General features: G+C 50.0%; 7 protein-coding genes across 7 annotated transcripts, besides 6 other annotated features; 4 read left to right on the top strand and 3 right to left on the bottom strand.

Annotated features, from left to right (window-relative positions):
* Positions 1-383: 383 nt before the first annotated feature.
* Positions 384-1605, bottom strand: NFIA_010280 (putative mitochondrial phosphate carrier protein (Mir1); the record flags this gene model as incomplete). Its single annotated transcript, XM_001264243.1, has 4 exons — positions 384-483; positions 550-834; positions 895-1314; positions 1439-1605. 4 exons carry the CDS (start codon positions 1603-1605, stop codon positions 384-386), a joined length of 972 nt encoding a protein of 323 aa, XP_001264244.1.
* A 1711-nt stretch (positions 1606-3316) lies between these two features.
* On the top strand, positions 3317-5023 carry NFIA_010270 (alpha-amylase; the record flags this gene model as incomplete). The annotated part of the gene is made up of 7 exons (XM_001264242.1): positions 3317-3542; positions 3600-4195; positions 4244-4267; positions 4322-4342; positions 4401-4620; positions 4676-4928; positions 4990-5023. 7 exons carry the CDS (start codon positions 3317-3319, stop codon positions 5021-5023), a joined length of 1374 nt encoding a protein of 457 aa, XP_001264243.1.
* A 644-nt stretch (positions 5024-5667) lies between these two features.
* Positions 5668-6044, top strand: NFIA_010260 (uncharacterized protein; the record flags this gene model as incomplete). The annotated part of the gene is made up of 3 exons (XM_001264241.1): positions 5668-5726; positions 5834-5902; positions 5942-6044. The coding sequence occupies 3 exons, from the start codon at positions 5668-5670 to the stop codon at positions 6042-6044; spliced, it is 231 nt and encodes a 76-aa protein (XP_001264242.1).
* Positions 6045-7284: 1240 nt separating this feature from the next.
* NFIA_010250 (uncharacterized protein) lies at positions 7285-8087 on the top strand (the record flags this gene model as incomplete). The annotated part of the gene is made up of 2 exons (XM_001264240.1): positions 7285-7415; positions 7466-8087. 2 exons carry the CDS (start codon positions 7285-7287, stop codon positions 8085-8087), a joined length of 753 nt encoding a protein of 250 aa, XP_001264241.1.
* A 648-nt stretch (positions 8088-8735) lies between these two features.
* On the top strand, positions 8736-9960 carry NFIA_010240 (acyl-CoA thioesterase; the record flags this gene model as incomplete). The annotated part of the gene is made up of 3 exons (XM_001264239.1): positions 8736-8837; positions 8914-9331; positions 9410-9960. 3 exons carry the CDS (start codon positions 8736-8738, stop codon positions 9958-9960), a joined length of 1071 nt encoding a protein of 356 aa, XP_001264240.1.
* A 624-nt stretch (positions 9961-10584) lies between these two features.
* Positions 10585-10620: a microsatellite.
* Positions 10593-10620: a microsatellite.
* Positions 10621-10650: 30 nt separating this feature from the next.
* Positions 10651-11837, bottom strand: NFIA_010230 (heme-dependent oxidative N-demethylase family protein; the record flags this gene model as incomplete). Its single annotated transcript, XM_001264238.1, has 3 exons — positions 10651-11059; positions 11113-11235; positions 11287-11837. The coding sequence occupies 3 exons, from the start codon at positions 11835-11837 to the stop codon at positions 10651-10653; spliced, it is 1083 nt and encodes a 360-aa protein (XP_001264239.1).
* A 339-nt stretch (positions 11838-12176) lies between these two features.
* Positions 12177-12196: a microsatellite.
* A 798-nt stretch (positions 12197-12994) lies between these two features.
* Positions 12995-13019: a microsatellite.
* Positions 12996-13019: a microsatellite.
* A 1889-nt stretch (positions 13020-14908) lies between these two features.
* Positions 14909-14933: a microsatellite.
* A 393-nt stretch (positions 14934-15326) lies between these two features.
* Positions 15327-17671, bottom strand: NFIA_010220 (Hsp70 family protein; the record flags this gene model as incomplete). Its single annotated transcript, XM_001264237.1, has 4 exons — positions 15327-15526; positions 15582-16020; positions 16067-16999; positions 17069-17671. The coding sequence occupies 4 exons, from the start codon at positions 17669-17671 to the stop codon at positions 15327-15329; spliced, it is 2175 nt and encodes a 724-aa protein (XP_001264238.1).
* Between the last annotated feature and the right edge of the window lie 867 nt (positions 17672-18538).

The raw sequence follows: 18538 nt of genomic DNA, 5'->3' as shown, positions 1-18538 counted from the left end.
TTCGTCCTGACTCTATTGAGATGGTTCGAGAAAAGAATGCTTTCTGTATTCCAAAACGTAATGGAAATGAACAAGTGCTAATGAGGAAGTAAGTAATCAAAAGTCAATGCCGCCGAATCTCCGAAGATAGAACAAAGGAAAAAAGCGTCTATTCAAATCTATACTACATTCCAGACAATGTGAAATACAATGATGCTGTGAAGACACTGGACCGGAGACAGGAAAGTAGATGTCATCTGCCGAGTTTGGCGAGTCTCAAGTGGGCTGCAGCTTGTTTTTTTTTTTTTAACGGCAAATCAAATCTAACACGCTCCGTATGGAAGATTTGGACATTGACCGAATTCAGACATTTTTGGTTCGCAGTTAGGCGTCACGTCGTTAATTTATTTGCCAATCTCGACACCGCCGGTGGCACCGAGGACACGCTTGATGTCACCATAGATGGCGAACTGACCGGCAGTGATGGAACCAACCATGAAAAGACTAGAGAATGGGCTCATCAGCTACTGTATCCTGAATCGCAAGAGAATTGAGAACAGAGAGACTTACCGAGTACCAATACCAGCGTAGCTGCCACGGATACCAAGGTCCTTGGCGATCTTGATGAGACGGGAGACAGTGCTCTCACCAGGAGCGCCCTGAGTCTTGTTGATCACACTGAGCATGGTGTCGGCGGGCTGAGAAACAAGGGCGGCAGCGAAACCGGCAATGAGGCCAGAGCCAAGGTTGATACCAGTCTTAGCACCATCGGAAACGGTGTTCTTGTCGACCTTGCGGTAAACAGCCTCAACAACCTTCTCGTAGACGACGAACTTGGCCATGGTGTAGGGGATCCTGAAGTTTACCAATTAGAAATCACCAGGCGACTCCATTGGTTGAGAGTGATCGACTTACTGCTTGAAGAGGATAGGACCGAAACCAGAGTAGAAAGCACCGATACCCTCGTTCTTGAGGATCTTGCCGAAGCCGCTCATGAGACCGCTAGCGAAGGTAGGCTCAGAGACGAGACGGATACGAGTGGCCTCAAGAGGGCACAGGGCGATATCAGCGAAGAATTCGGCGGCAGCGGAGGAAGCGAGGTAGACAGCGGTTCTGTTGTTGGAAGCAGTTTCGTAACCGAGCTGGTTGATGCACTGCTGCTTGAAGAACTCATAACCGCCGAACTTGAAAGCACCCTGAAGGAAGTAACCGGCAGCAGTAGGACCGAAACCGGTGAGGAGAGCGCCAGCACCCTCGTTGGCAATGACCTGTCTGAAGCCACCAATCATACCACGGTTGTAGGTGACAGGGTCAAGCTGGATTCTGGTCTTGACGCTGCATTGAGAAAGAAAGATACATCAGTACCCAGTTGATGTCCACCGCAAAGCGCGCCGGGGATTTCGGGACTAGGCGCAATCGATGCGATTTGGGGACAGTGAGGCTGAACAGTAGGACCTACACATCGACAGGGGTGAGGGCTCCGTGAGTGACGGAGCAGCAGACAGCACCAGCGAAGGCGAATCTGGAGTACAGCTGGAAGCCGCTCATCTGAGGGGTGGCAGGAGCCACCTTCTCGACGACGGCGTCGATCTTGGGGGAACCGGTAGTGGGAGCAGCGGCGGACATTGTGAATTATGTGTAGTTATCTATGCAGGTCTAAAGATATAAACAAGACAAAGGTAGAAGAAGGACGGAGAAAGAGGGATACAGATAAGAGATGACGAAGAGTGGGGATGGGTATAAACGAAAGCAATTGAAGCTTTGCAGAGTTTGGAAAGGGAAAAGAGAAGAGAGGAGGAAGATATGAAACTGAAAGGAAAAGGATTTCACATCGGGGAGACTGGGAAGCACAGACTGGGAACTAGCGGCACCGATCCCGAAAACTTTTCGCGGGCCAATGCGGGCATCGCTCGGCAGCACGAACATCACTTGCCACGTTAACTCCGATCGCCCGGCCAACATTGTATCCAGGAATCCTAGAGGGCACAATCAACAGACATGTTTGGGTTTTCCAGTCAGAAGATGTTGACACCCTGAGATATGCTTGGGATATGTGCTCTCTTCGAGACTACTCAGGCTTACAGACTATATTGGTCGCATCTACGGAGTAAACAGTAGATCAAGGGAGACGGTTGGTCAGTTTGGCGGAATGTGACCTCCCAAGCACTCCTTTCTTCAGAATTTGACTGGGAAAAATAGCGATGTCGTCACTCATCTTCAAAAACAACCAATATATGCTCATGACGGCGCTCAAAGTGGATATCTGTCAAGACAGGAAGTCCACAATGGAGTCGGGTCTCTGTGAAATTCTGTATGGGCCTGAGGCATGAACTCTTCAAAAATCCTTCAGTGACCGCCTGGATTCCACGAATCAGATGCCCGGATTCTATGTCAGGTGGCCAAGAGTGAATTCGAGATTCCCTGTCTCCTATTGGCTTGATTTCACTCGGATAATTGCCGTTTAGCGGTTAGCCACCCTAGGTAGGTTCAAAGCGGCTCAGGCACAAGGTTCTCGATCCAGGAGGAATGGCTTAAATTGAAATATGGAGGCCTCAGGTATCAACTTACCACATCCAAAAATTGACACTATGGGATTGTTCCCCTATGTACTACTGTAGCTCGTATAATCGAAATCTTATGACCTTATTCCTCCTTGAAACATCTACTAAATTATAACTTGAAGAGCACAAGAAAGGTATAAGGGCCCTGCTACGACACATAACCTCCCATTTGTCACGAGTCCACTTGCACAAATATACCGTGTGTTCTGTTTGTTCTTGTATCGTTGCGCTAAAACTATTTGACTGATGATGTCTTGAAACTAGCGGCATTGGTGTCAGACCTATATATAGTTACTTTCATATTTCCACCACATTATTGATGCAATGCTGTGGTTTTGAAAAAAAGCTGGGCTGCATTATATCTTCATATAATCACTCTATTTCCTCATCCGCCTCCAAACATATAAGCGTTATATCGCGGCTGTCGACTCAGCTTCCCTTCTCAAGTTTTGCGTCTCAATTGCTTCAGATCTCCCAATGCTTTCTTTTCTTTCTAGCTGCCTCCCAACCAAAAGAAGAGAATCGCGGAGATGGAATGAAATCGAAGGTCTGCGTTCCTTTTCTTCTTTGCGATCTGATCTAATGCCGTATTAGAGGAAGCGAGTCGTCTGGATCAGCTCCCGTCCTGGGATGCACCAGACAATCTCCTTCTGATGCAAACTTTTGAATGGCATATGCCAGCTGACCAAGCTCACTGGCGCCGTTTACGGCACATTTTACCGAGTCTCAAGGAAATCGGTGTGGACAACATATGGATACCTCCAGGATGCAAGGGGATGGATCCTTGTGGAAATGGCTACGATGTATATGATCTGTACGACTTGGGCGAATTCGACCAGAAAGGATCACGAGCGACGAAATGGGGAACCAAGGAAGAGCTCCTGGAGCTCACCGCAGCCGCTCGAGATCTCGGTGTTGGCGTTCATTGGGATGCTGTTCTCAACCATAAAGCAGGAGCAGATTTCACAGAACGATTTCTGGCTGTCCAAGTAGACCCGGAAAGTATGTTTCCCTTCAGTGGAGAGGTTGGTTAACCAGATATCTGATATGCCGCGTTAGGACGAGATGTTGAGATCTCACGCCCAAAGGAGATCGAGGGCTGGGTGGGGTTCGATTTCAACGGCCGCGGCGACTTCTATAGCTCGATGAATTATCGCTGGTACCATTTCAATGGCGTCGATTGGGACGAATCGCAGAAGAAGAACGCGATCTACAAGATTGCAGGGCCGAACAAGGATTGGGCTAACGATGTCGGCCACGAGTTCGGCAACTACGATTATCTGATGTTTGCAAACCTGGATTACTCTAATGCAGAAGTCAGAAGGGATCTTCTTAACTGGGGCGAATGGATCGGCACTCAACTGCCTCTCAGTGGTATGAGGCTAGACGCTGCAAAACACATGTCGGCTGCTTTCCAGAGGGACTTTGTCGATCATGTTCGGAAGACTCTAGGACCTGATTTCTTCGTAATCTCGGAATACTGGCGCTGTGATCTCAAAGAACTCCTGCATTTCCTGGAGATGATGGAACACCGAGTTCATCTCTATGATGCCGTATTGGTTGACCGATTCTCGAAAATCTCCCGGACCCCCGAAGCTGACCTGCGGGGAATTCTCGATGGTACATTAGTTCAGAGCAAACCTCAACATGCTATTGTAAGTTCTCTAAATGTGTTCTGACTGCTCTCCACACTAACCGCCCAGACATTTGTCATGACTCATGATACGGTAAGAATCAACTTCCATTCTCAGGGTCTCAACATCTATTGACCTACAGTAAAGCAACCAGGCCAAATGTTAGAGGTAAGATTCTGCTGTCACTGTCTACATTGGCTGTTCCATCCTGACAAATTATAAATAGGTGCCGGTCGCATCTTTCTTCAAGCCATTAGCATATGCTCTGATCCTACTACAGAATAAAGGACAACCCTGTGTCTTCTGGGGTGATCTTTACGGGATCAGGGGAGGCAAACATCCAACGAAGCGTTCGTGTGGAGGCAGGCTTCCGATTCTCACAAAAGCCCGTAAGCTCTACGCGTACGGAGAGCAGCGGGATTATTTCGACGAGAGGAACTGCATCGGTGCGCGCTGCCTCACTTTTGGCCCTCGTTTCCACTATACTGACGAGACAAATAGGATTTATTCGCTACGGCAACCGGCGGCATCCCTCGGGTTTAGCTTGTATCATGAGCAACGCCGGCCCATCGCAGAAGCGCATGTTCGTTGGTCAGCAGCATGCAGGAGAGCAGTGGACGGATATCCTCGAGTGGCACTCCGGAACGGTCACCATTGACCGTCGAGGATACGGCATATTTCCCGTATCGAAGGTGAGCGTCAGTGTGTGGGTGAATGCCAGGGCAGAAGGAAGGGAGAGCCTCAAAAGTCACTTGTACGTGTCTCCTCTGCACCAGTCGATTTTCTTGGAGACTTACTCACGATCTGGCTTACAGTGATACGGATGTGTACAAATATGGACGTTCTTGAAGATGATAGCTGCCTCAGCTTCAATCTTCACGGCGATCTTGACAGACCACTGCGTTTCTGTCGATCGTCGATCTGAATGCGAGAACAGAAAAGGACCTATGTCGTCCAGCATTGGTGAAGCATATGCTTCTCAGAAGTGTACTAGTAGTGTATAATATTCGAATAGCCAGCATGTGTACCATACACCAACCTCTCCCGCATGTATGTGCCTGGCCTCAATGCAAATTACAAGTCCGGCGTCTTCCACTCTACTGATGGTAAGGGAATATTGACCGTTCATATGAGGCTCATTGGCCTGTATCTGACATAGGTATTGAAGGTATTCGTCCGTTAACAGGCGCCAGCGACGTCTTGAATAGCACTAGTTGGCAAAAGACGCAGTCCTCGCCTTGACTAGGGTGCTCTGTTCTCGTTCATCTGATTTATTTACCGCCTTTCCGGCCTCGTTCACTGCAATAACGATCCATGGATAATACTTCCACCATGATGCAACCCCCATTGCCATGAGCCGAGCCACGGGCAGATGATACCACGATGACATCGTTGCGAGAGCGGTGCTTTTATATTCATCAATCTTTCTGTGACTGCGTCTATGTGCAGGAGAAATAGAGTCAACAATACATACAAGTGCCGTTCTGCTCACCATGCCTCATTATCTGGTTCGTACCCCCGAGTCCAACAACGAAGGCAATACGCCGACGGAGTTTTTTTGAAACAGGTCAAGTTCCCGCCGCAAGTGACGGTAGGAAATAAAAAGGAGTATGTTCTGGAATCTACATGAAAGTCTTGATAGCGACTGACTCTACGCAGAGTTCTGAACGAGATTGAGTCTCACGGTGGCTCTTTTGTGAGAGAGGAGCGGTTCCTCAAGGCATATGTGTAAGATACCTTACCGAGTCTACTCTATACTCTATGCAGACTTACAGGCTACTCTGGCAGGTATGATATCCCAGAGGAGGATCTGGATTTGAATAAGTTCCGGACGAAGAATTACATGTTCTCGTTGGAGAGGCAGGATTAATCTAGACGGAGAGGACCTTGTTAGATACTCTCATCGGAACAGAATGGTCGATATAGTCAACATGATATCATGATGACTTTCTGGTCACGATACGTAGAGTGTTATATAAGACGTAGTTGAACTTGCCTCTGCCACTATATTCTGGGAAAGAAGATGACTTTAGCGCCCATTTTCCGAGTCGATCACTGCAGAATGCCTTTACATACAGTGAGCTGTCCACGTTGGTCGAGTGCAGAGTCGGACCATGAGGACTGACGTATCCAGCTCGTTCTACAAGACCACACGAGTGAGTCGGATGTCGATCGGTGAGCTCATTCTTGTTCTCGATGTGGCCATATCTTGTATCCCTCCTCACTGATGTCTACTTCTGCAGGATGAAATCGCTCATCGAATCCGCTGGGGGAAGAATCACAAAACAAGCTGACAATCGTATTAGGTAGGTATCAAACTGTTTGACAGATTTCTAAAGAGATTTACTAACAGAGAGATGCTGTGATAGTTTTGAGGTACCTGACCAGTTTGACCTGCATCTGATAACCAAGCATCTGGATGTGGAGACGTTGTCGGATCATCCGTGAATCTATTCGGGTTTGAAGTGGATATAGAGCTTGGTGATTACGATAGATAAGACTGAATAGCACTGTAATTGTTGGACCAATCCGACACTTAATTTTACTTGAATATCTATTGCATTTGACATCATCGTCGCCTCCATCGCTATGAAACGTGGCTGAGGGCTCAAGGTATTCAGCATTCAGCCATTCAGCGTCCAGTCAGCTTACAGGACAAGACCGTCACAGATCGGCATAATTAAAATAGTGATAGACTGATAGACCAGGTCAGGTCGCATCATGCATGGAGTCACTAAATATAGTCCTGTGCGCCTAGTGGTCTGTTCCTGTGTGACACGCTTTTAGCTGCATAGATAGCTCATCTCGCCGGTTTAGTGTCGAAGTGGCTGGTTCCCCAGTCTGTCTTTGGAGGCGATATCACTGCAATCAAGAGATATCAAGCCATATTAATATTGACGATCCCCCCATTCAGTCCTGTTTCAGTCTTTTTCTCTCTCGCTTCTCTCTCGTGCTCAATCTTAGCCAACCACTACTCTATATAATCATAATGTTCCGATGACATAACCACGCTCGCTTGTTGTCACTCGCTCGTTCGCTTCTGCTACTGTTGATTCTGAGTTTGAACCGTCAGATATACCAGATTTCGGGATTAATGTCTCGCCGATAAAATGTCTTCTTCCCGGTATCAGGAGCTCTGGGTGTCGCAAGAACCCGTACAACCCGCGACTCGAGAGACCGATACTGTGCGATCGGTATGGCAATTCCCGGCGGCTATGGCATCGACGCTGTCGCTTTTGGGGTATGTACCAAAAATAATGCCGCATGAACGTAGGATCTGATAGTATCCAGGTACTTGATGATTCCACTCACGCTTGAAAAGCCCGAAAATAACCCGCAGATCAACAAGACGGTCCTGACCATCGCCGCCATGGTCTTGATCGGCGTTGCTTACGCGCTGTCCTTTGTGATCGTTTGCGCTCAGATCGACCAACGAGCCTATCTCCTCCACTCTGTCTTTCTGTATGTTTGGTCCAGAGAGGTGTACCAACGAAGCAGACTTCAGACTAACCAGACTCCCAGCCCCTGCCTCTCATCGAGCCTGTTCGGCCTCTTCAACCTCGTCTTCAACATCCTCTGCCGCAACATCCTCCCCATGAACAATCTGGCAACCATCGTGGTCAGTCTCTGCTGCGCTTTTGTGTTTCTCTACGCGCTAGGCGCACTGTGGATCTATGGACGGACTGTCGCGGATGAGACGCGCATCCAGTACGGCTCTGCGAGCCCGATCCTACTTACCGAGGAGGAGATGCAGCGCCAGCAGCTGCTCCGATTACTGCAGCAGAATGGGAAGAAGAAGAGGTCCAGTGCGAAGGCGGTACAGAAGACGTTCAAGGTTGATGTGCCGGAGGTTGTAAGTCCGGGGAAAGGGTGGGATCGGTATATGCCGCCGAGGGAGGAGTATTTCATTTGATGGCGCGGGAAACGATACATGTCATGACTCATGTGGACAGATGCATTATGCGAAGCGGATACATGCAGGCACTGCTGATGATACGTGATAGGTTGATCAGACCAGGATATCTGCGATATAGCTGACCTCGGACGTACTGCAAGCCTTCTGCTTTGCAAAAGCTTGTGAATTGACAAGCGCAAGTCGCAGGTCCGCGGCTAGTCGACCTGCGACTGTTGATAGAACTGCTACAAAATAGATCGCATCTTGCTCGACGCTATTATTTGCTAGATATATGAGCCAGTTGACAATGCTCCAAATGAAGGAGTAGTAGTCGGAGTCCAAACTTATAAGAATCAGAAAGGGCCCAATTAATAAAACTCATGACGTGAAGGCTGCCTGCACATTGAGCTGGCAATAAATACGATGATCCGTACAGCCGAATCTATCCTCGACGGACTGATTAGTGATGCCTATCGTCATCTGAAGTCGGCACATCCAGACGGTGGAGATGCCTCGGCATTTTCCAATTCGGGAGTCCCCGTGCACCGCGTGAAGATTGAGGAAGCCGTCATCATCCACCTTCAAATAATGATTCCTCTTCTCCTTTACTCGATCCTTATCGTTTATCGCCAGATTGCAGCATACATTGCTACCTGATAAATCAACATGGCGAAACGAGTGACATTGTTCGAACCCCCACCACTGGATGAATCCAAGGCGCCGATCGAAAACGTTTTGGAGTTGACCCCAGTTGTTGACATCGGCCCCGTACGTCTCCTCTTCTTCAACGCTGCCATTAGAGTTCACCACAGGAATTATTCTTTATTTATACTGACACGACTAGGATGTCTTCACCAACACCCGCCCACTCTGGCACCCCCCCGGCGCCCGCGGCATCTTCGGCGGAGCCGCCATCGCCCAGTCCCTCTCGGCCGCAATGCGAACGGTCCCGACCGATTTCGCCGTCCACAGCATGCACTGCTACTTCGTTCTAGCGGGCGACTCCGAAATCCCGATTTTGTACCACGTCGAACGAGTCCGCGACGGCCGCAGCTTCATCACCCGCACTGTGCAAGCCCGGCAGCGCGGCCGACCCATCTTCACAACAACACTGAGCTTCAGCCGGGCCAACAGCGGCGGCAAGAAGCGCCTCGAGCACGCCACGCCCAAACCGAGTCTCGCTGACCCCGCTGAGGGAACCAGAGGCTCGCTGGAGGATAGCCGGGGGCCGTTTGAGACACACAGGGCGGGGACTGTCAACCGTAAGCAATTGCCTCCACTGCACATGAGAAACTAGGCTAGGGAACGATACGAGGTTGCTGGAACTGACACTGACGCAGGCGACTCGCCCAACCCCGAGGACAAGCGCGTGCGACGGTTCGCTCGCGCGCGGGGCCGCATCTCCGAGGCAGGGGGACACCAAGCGCACCTCTCCGCGCTGGCCTACATCACGGACAGCTACTTCATCGGGACGGTGGCACGGGTGCAGAACATCCCGCGGTTCTCGTCGCCGGCGGAGCTGCGGCGGGCGCTGCAGGCGCTCAAGAACCCGTCCGACCTGGACGACGAGGACATCGCGCGGGCGATCAAAGAGCTGAAGGAGGAGGAGGCGGCCGATCTGCGGCGGCGGCTGGAGGGCGCGCTGAGCCAGGCGACGAACCAACCGAAGGAAAACCGCAAGGAGGTCGGGATGATGGTTAGTCTGGACCATTCGATCTACTTCCACAACCCGTGGGCGTTCCGCGCGGACGAGTGGATGCTGATGGAGATGGAGAGCCCGTGGGCGGGTGAGGGCCGGGGGCTGGCGATCCAGAAGATCTGGTCGCGGGATGGAACGCTGATTGCGACTTGCACACAGGAGGTACGTTTACGTTGCACTCGCGCTCGCTAACATTAGGGTTTGGGCTACTGCCTGCAAGAAAACGGCCGCTAATGCTTGTCCTTGTCTTTCTAGGGAGTGGTGCGATTAAAACAGGATGAGCCTGCTCGTTCGAAGATTTAGCGGTTATCGGACTAGACCTGTTTTTATTTCTTTCTTTCCTTTTCGTTATTTACTATAATCTGATAGACTCGACGGACACATTGGGCCCTTTTGCTTCTGTTTATACTTATCGCCTTTGTTGTACCCATTCAATTACCGGGGTTAGCACCAGTAACAGTAGTATCCGTTTCCAGCGTATACAATGACACTATTTCAAGCTTTCATCATACTTTCTTTATAGAATTGTCAACGTGGAATGTAGGCTGTGTATTCGAGTTCAATGTTCAGAGCAATTTGCTTGAGTAGCTTTTGGCGACAACCCGCGAACAAAAACCAAGGAGACAAGAGTAAGGTCTCCCTCAAAGTGTTGAACGCTTGCCTCTCAAATCAAGGGTAATCGCCCATGATCGGGCAAGATCGAAAAGCAAGAGAAATCACAAAACAGAGCAGAAAGCCGACCCAGAACGAAAGACAAATGATGATGATGCTAAGAACTTTTTGAAATCAGAGAGCCACCCATCCGTTTGCTTTTGCAAAAACGAAAAAAAAAAAAAAAAAAAAAAAAAAAAAGGAAGCGCGCTAATGCTACAAAATTCAAGGTTATACGTCCAATTTGTCCAACTCAAGCTGCTGCGGAAGTGATTGCGTACGCTTCTCGCAGAATTCGAGGACCTTGGGGCCCCAGATCTCGCGGCCCTTGTACTCGCCCACGTAGTCGGGCCAACTCTTGGTCTCCTTCGCGAGATTCTGGAGTTCCTGCATGGGCAGTTCGTCGAGCGTCGTTAGGAAGGTCTTGACGCCGAAGACAATGGTGCCTGTTTTCGGTAGGCGGCGGAAAGTCTGGCGCTCGCGGCGGATGACAATGTCTTCTGGTGCCGGGTTGGGGTTGTCTTCCGAGAGGGTTGTTGGGCGATAGAGAATCTCGAAGAGGGTCTCATCGGGACGCTTGACCTCGACGAAGTAGTTGGATCGCTCCATTGGAGAAGTGGGTGTGAGACGAGCGAGGAATCTGTGAGAGTCAGCGTACGTTCTTTTCTTCAAAAGACATTCGGGGCTACCTACTTGCTAACAGAATTGGCAACCTGCTGGTGCCACAGAGGCACAGGATTGTGAAGCTGGGAGATTGTCCAACCGATGCGTTCCTTGACTGTCCAGCCAACAGGGAAGAGACTGGCGCTGGCGGCTCTATTCGCGGTGTCAGTCGGGGCAAACTGTCAGCGCTGCACTTCAACATACAGATAATATTCGCCGTCGGCGTTCTGCATCAGAATGCTCAAATCCTCCATGGTAAGACGGACGGCGATTTCCAGAGGATCCACCTGCTTGTCCTCCCCTCCGAAGACGAAAGTTTCCCCCGTCATCCGATTGTGGATGGTCGACTCGTTCCCGGACTTCTTCCGCTCAAACACGTGCGGGAATCGCTGGCAGAGAAATTCAACCACTTCCTCCAGCGCTTCGAGACACGCATCGTACGACTCTGGCAGGCATTGGAGAACCTGTTCCCTTTCCTCCCGCAGCAGTCGACTCCGCACAAGATGCTCGTCCATGTAGTTCTTGTCGACTGTGAGCCAGTTCTCCACGTCCAGCTTCCGGATGTCCATCATGACCCGGTATCGCTCCCTTCCTCTGATGGGTTGGGCCGGGTATGGCGCCATGCGCTTGACATCAGTGCAGCCTGCATGCTGGACAGGTTTCTGAAAATATGATGCCAGCGGCCCTTTTCGTAGTTTAATGACGAGAAGGGGTATAAGGAGGATGAAAAGGATGGCCCATGACAAGCTATTCATCGCCTTTGACAATGGTATACAACAACGCAGATTCAAGCACGATAGAGAAACAAATTGTATAAGACAGAGATGGGAGAATGGAAGAAAAGGAAAGAAAGAAGAGAACAGGAAGAAGGGGCACACTCTAAAGAGACTTTTGGTGTAATCTACACATCCAGGACGGACTCGACAAGGCAACACGGGCAACTAGACATCGGTCGACCTCCACTCTCAATGGAGGGCAATGGCCTCAATTATAGTTGCCTGGACCCATGGAGCAGAAGAAGATCATCATGGTCAGACGATTAACTTCGAGCGAGTCGAGAGGGTCCAGCATTCCGGATTCAGGGAGCTGTGCAAGACTGGACTGGACTGGACTGAATGATGATACGTTCAGTCTTTCCCCGCAAAAGCCGCAATTCGCTGCCTTTGTAGAGGAAAAATAGAACCTGACAGCATCCACATGATCAGCAGACGTATTAGGAGATAGTAAAGAGAATATAGTGTAAGGTACCGTATCTTCTCACTACTACTCAGCTCACGTTGTGTTGCGTTGCGAAGCCATGACCGAGCAGGTAGGAAAAGCAAGCTCCACAGGGAATCCTTAGTAAGTTAGCAAGTATACTAAAGGAGTGGGTACCTACACCTTGGATTAACGGATGGAGAGATTTGATTGGAGCGCGCCAGACGAAAAATCATGTGGAGATTTATCTTAGTCTCCCCGCCATACTCGAGAGCTAGCTGCCACTATGTATTTCCATTACTACGAGAGGTATCTAGCTACACATGTAAACAATCGAAGCTGTTACTCAGACGCGACCCATAGTGAGGAGATTCAGTCAATCGAAGCAACTACTCTGGCAAAATCCTCATTCATCTCATCCTGAAAATAATCGGAATTACACATTGGTAGGTCAAGTCAGGTGCAGCTCACGCGGATACAGTCCGTGCGCCAGATCCCAGACCCCGTGAGCTGAATGGAAATCATCATGATGAGGATCCCCCTGCCTATCGAGGTCAGGCTCTGCGGCTCCATTCCAGCGGTATCCCGTCTGCTTTCCCGACTGAAAATAACCACCGAAGATCGAGGCCGAAGAGGATTCTCTTGCTATAGCACTTGGCAAGTATTTTGGTCATCATACTACTACTCTAGCATCACTAGAAAATAGTACTACTACATAGATAGATAGATAGATAGATAGAGAACAAATGAAAAGCGTGGGATGCAACGTGGACCCAACCCGATTGGGAAGTCGGTGGTCACACAGCTTCATCAACATTACCTATGTACACAATTCAGGTGGCTGTGATTCGACATCATTCCCCTGAGTGCTGAGAAATCTGCTGGGGAATTCCCTCCGACCACTTTGTCAGTGCTACCTCTACAGAGTCTCTGACGTATATGGGATAGTTTCAGAAACGATCTTTCACGACCCCCGCGGTGCTAGCCATTTACATCCAATAAAAAGAAAAGGTAAGGATAATGATCACGCAGACTACCTGGCAGCGATCCACTTGGCGAGGAGTCCAGATCTATGATTTTCATTTTTGTCTCATGGTTATGGAGCCATCCGGTGTTATTGAATTGAAAACCATCTATCATCAATATATCATTTGCCAGGATACTTATATTACTGCCTACCCGGTCCACTCGAATAATCTGGGGTTTTGCGCTGCAACCGCCAGTACCAATCTTGCGCAAAGCGCGCTTGCCGCTATCCTTTCGCACGACATTGTTTGGATCGTGTGGAGCAGCTCAGTGTCCAGCTGGTCGAGGTCGAGTTGAGGATTGTTGAGAGACGTCAATTTCCATTTTCTTCAGAATCAGTCAATAATCTTCCTCTGTGTGTGTTTTGTTTTTCCTCCTCATTTTCATCTACAATTGCTTTTTCTGTGGCCTCGTAGAGCGGTACTCAGACACAATACTGCACAGTGCCAACTGCCAACGCTAACAGACTTTTGTTCCTCCCGACCAGAGGCTTGACTCCTGTAGGCTACCGAGCTACTAACTACAGTAGCTCCAAGGAGACTCGATTTTCCTTGAACTCTAAAGATGGGCTGATCTGCTATCTAGTGCGGTATTGCTTTTTTGCGTACCCGCCAGCTTGTCACTGCTCATGGTTGTCAACTTGTCTGTACTTGGTAATAGCTACTGGTACCTGAACCGAGCACATGGAATAAGACCATGTTCTTCAAAGCCTCACCACTGTCACCAGTCAATAGAATAGGCTAAGGTACTACGCACGAACTGCAAAGGAGGTCACAGGATAGAAGAGGCCTGTCGGTACGGAGTGTCAGTCGTCACTGAGACAGACTCCTCTGGCCAGGCTCTACAATAACCCAGCAATGCTCCACCGAACTCCTTTAGTCAACCACTGAAGAGATCCCTCGTCCAAAGCGAACCCAAGAAATCTAACTGGTTACTTAGCTCCTAGCTCAAGGCTGTGCAAGCTGAAGATCTGCGCCCCAAGCCCAAGCCAGAGCCAGGGCTGACTGTCCGTGCACTGCACCGCTGCCACCGACTGTGCCACTCCCACTACACTGACCGGGTTCTCCGCATCCCATCTCATGTCATTCAGCCATGGACTCATGATGCTCTGGAAATCTAGTCTGCACGGCATCGAGTATGAGTCATCAGCATCGCCATCAGCCATCTGAGTATCAAGATACTTGCGTCCTCCGTGACGCAAAGAGACTTTCATTATTGCATGCATATAACTTAATCTTCTCGCTTGGACTCTCGCCTCCCCTCCCCGGGGGGAGATCATTTCCAACTCCCATGGGTACATTTTGTATCAGCTGATTTTCATCATTGCTGACGCATCATTAAATCTGGACTAGACGGTAGATGCAGGCTGCACCACTACCTTGACCTCAGGGACCTGGATCCCGCGGACACTCAATCTGGATGCGTACGGATGGCCGACACGTGCAAACGACATGTCAGTGTCATGCAAGAGAGGCATGAGGTCACTCGACCACTGCTACTAATCCACCTGGAGTATTATCTCATTATATATGTCAATGGTTCTAGTTGGCATCCACGTTTGTCAACGGTGTCTGCAGTGTGGCCTGGGTATCCCTGTTCCTGACCTGTGCAACCTGTGCAACCTGTGCCTCTACCCAAGGTGGAGGGTTAGGCAGGACCTACTGTTAATATACTAGACTCATTCTTATCCGAGGCTCAGCCATATACTATTTCAGGTTCAATTAAAGTCGTCAAAAATCATAGAGGTATCTAGGTAAGAAGAAAACAAACAGGACATGACCACATCATATACCAGCATCAGAATCTTCCAAGTGGCTCCGCACATGCCATATAAAAGAGAAAGATATAGACTCCGCATCCATTCACACTCATCAGTTGACGCGCTGGATCATTTGAAAACGGCCAATGGCTCTTATAGTCCGTCCGCGAGTAGCAATAGCCATGACACGCAAGGATCCATGCCACCCACTCTCGTGACAAAATCATTTCGTTATTTTTTTTTTTTTTTTTTGTCGTAATGTCTACCGGAATTTGGCTCGGCATCGGCCCATGACCTCACCCTGGCAAACCAGTTCGGCACTGAACTCGCTACCGTCGAGCGTCAGGTAGATGTCGAAGTATACCCGGTAGAATGTACCCTGTGGCGTGTCCATGCGCTCAAAGTCGGTCTCGAGATTCTTGCGCGATAGATCCGACGTCAGGGTTACAACCTCTTTGATGCCTGTATCGTACGTCAGTCCACGTCACTGGTCACAGTAAGAAATTCAAGCACTTACGCGGATCCTTGGTGTACTCTGGACAGACATCCTCGTCACAAGCGTACAGGATGTCCTCGTACATCAGTGTCGCGCCCGGCGCCACCTGTCGAAAGAAGCTGACCTTGACCGGTTCGCCGATTTTGACTCGCTCGCCCTTTTGTACAAAGATCTGCCGTGTGTACTTGCACCGGTCTCTGCCGTCCAAACTGGGAACACGGTATTGTTCCGGGTGATAGCCTTCCTTGAACGGTTGAAGAGTGGCCATGAGGTAGTGACGACGTGCCACTCGGTGGGTGATCACTCGTTCTGTGATACCTGCGGTCACGGCTCCTTTGACAATCGCGGCAACCGAGTCCATGGGTCGCACCACCTTGGACTGATACTGAGGCGGTACATGGAGCTTGATCTGCTGGAACAGATATTCCGAGGCACCGAATCCGCCGACCACAAGAACGTTCTGCCAAATCGTCAGTGGGATTTCATTATCGCAGAGATGAACCTACCTGAAGCGATCGATTCTGCGCTTGAATCGCGATGATCTGGTTCCGAACCAACTCGAGAATGCGGTTGACGACAGGCTCGAAACATTGAAGGATTTCCTCATTGGTAAACGTCATGTACCCCTCTTCGATGGCAGCCTCAGGGAAGTCTGCTTCGATACCAACATCCACGGCCCACTTCTGACCATTGTTGCGGAAATCGGCCTTGATGCGGTTCTCGAAGTCCATAATGCACTTTGCATACACCTTGCCCGCGGTTCTCGAACCGTCGGGCAACTTCATCTTGCGAATCTTGGCCCGCAGGATGTTGCTGAAATTCCGGTTCAGAGCCGTCGAACCGCACGAATCTCCCGAACCCGCCGTACACTCAGCCACGCTGAAGGGCTGCTCCTCTTCGACCTCGTACGCGATCAGATCCACCGTTCCTCCACCGCAGTCCACAATCAGGATCGCATCCCCAACTTTGAGCTGAAGCAGACCGGTCTTCGCGCAAAACAGTGCTGCAGCCTCGGGCTCCGAGATCAACGTCAAGCGATTATCGTTCTCGTCGCGCAGAAATCCAGCCTGCAGGGCCGCCGCCCTGGTCGCTGCCTTCCCCGCATCATTCCAGATCGCAGGCACGGTGAGATAGTATCGGATATTGCGCTCTTCTCGAGTAAACACCTCACCAAGAGTCTTCTGTAATTGCGCCCGCATCGCTTGTCGCAACTTAAAGAGGTAATCGGCAGCAACATCGATTTCCGATTTGCCGGGAGGAAGAGGCGGAAGGTTGATGGGGTCGATATAAGTATTTCCGGAGAGCATGAGCTGTAATTTGAACCATTCGACCTTTTGCACGCCGGTCTTCGGGTATCCAGTGGGTGCCAGAGCCTCCGCAATGTCCGGGCCCCAGCCTACCACCTTCTGATATTGATCGTAGTACAAGACGGTGGGAATCTAGATTAATTCAAATAGTCAGAAACAACAAGCGCCAGGCGATGTCTCCACAGGGTTCTAAGCGCCCACCTTCTGCTTGGTATGCGTTCCTGCCCCAGGCCATTCTGTGATGATATCTTCGCGAGCCTCATTGTTGGTCGCAAAGGCGAACGCGACACCGGAGAATGTTGTACCAAAGTCGATACCAACAATCAGTTGTGCCTTGCTCCGACCAGCACCCTCGACTTCGACTGCGGGGTTCCGTACGTTATACTGAGGCTGCGGCAACGAAGGAGGGATTCCATGTGGAACAGGTTGCTGCAACGGATACCCAGGCGGAGCGCCCATGGGTTGGACAGGCTGATGGCCGTACTGCACGTTGGTGTTCAATGGGGGCGGGTGATGACCCAACTGTTGACCGGGCGGCATGGGGCTGGTTGGCCGCCCCGCGGTGTTGTAAGTATAACTCGGAGGGCGACCCAATGTATTCTGATTGTTCATGGGGAGACTGGTCGATGAGGAACTATGGCCAGAAGGCGGAGAGCTGGGGGACGTGGCGGTTGAAGGCGGGGCGACAAGAGTGTGGGTGGACGGGCTGGGACTGGCGACTTGGGTAGCGGAGACGGAGACACTACTGTTGTTCTTATTGCGTTTGAAGCCGAAGGATTTAAATCGTGAGCTCATCAGGTCCATGTGAAATGACCTGTGACGGAGGCAACCCGAAAAGAAGAGACAAGAAGGAGTTCAGGAGAAGGGCGAGGGAGAGGGAGAAGGGGCGGGGAGAGAGGGGGGAAGAGGAAAACAATGAAAGAGACCGAGTCAGCCGGTGATGGAGAGAGGAAAGCCAGTGCTTGCAAAGGGCGGATGAAACAAACAACTCCTTTGTTTGAAGAATTTTTTTTAGCTTTCTAATCTGGATGGGTTAGGCAGAATTTGGGTGGAGGAAGAGGAAGAATGATAATGATGGAGGAACACGAGCAAGGCTGGATGAATGGAATCAAGGGATCAACTGTCGTGATTTAGTTTGCATGGGGCAAGGCTGACACTGTGGAGGCGTCACAGTAGACTTGACGTGCTGGATCATCAAGACTACCCGAGTCGATATGCTTCATCAATATTGATTGAATCGTAAATTGGAAGTGATTATTATGAATCGATGAGATGACATGCAAATGGATGCTTATTGTTACTGACTTTGCTTATGGCTCCAGCACTTGGCCACAGCCGTTAGTCACTAATATATCCTCTGCAATGCCACAGTTTCTGCTTCGGCATTTATCTGGAAGTTTGAAGATATCGAGTCCTTTTGTTTGATAATCATATTTTCTATCTTTAGCATCTCTTTCCCAGTCGAGGGCATTGCGATTGACAGCTCTCCTCGCCATGGATATGGGAATCCGGGCCCGACTCAGTGTCCCTTGGTTGTCAGTATTGTCATGTATTGTACATTACCATACATCTCAACCACCAGCCAGGAATCTGCCTGGTATCCTATCACATATGAGTGACACGTTTTGATAGAAGCCTTATTAATATGGAGAACATGCGATCAATACACTC

Source organism: Aspergillus fischeri, genomic scaffold (genome assembly GCF_000149645.3).
Source record: "Aspergillus fischeri NRRL 181 1099437636249 genomic scaffold, whole genome shotgun sequence".
In the NCBI taxonomy this organism is placed as follows: domain Eukaryota; kingdom Fungi; phylum Ascomycota; class Eurotiomycetes; order Eurotiales; family Aspergillaceae; genus Aspergillus; species Aspergillus fischeri.
The sequence above is the reverse complement of the archived record's forward strand: the minus strand, read 5'-3'. Positions and strand labels throughout refer to the sequence as shown.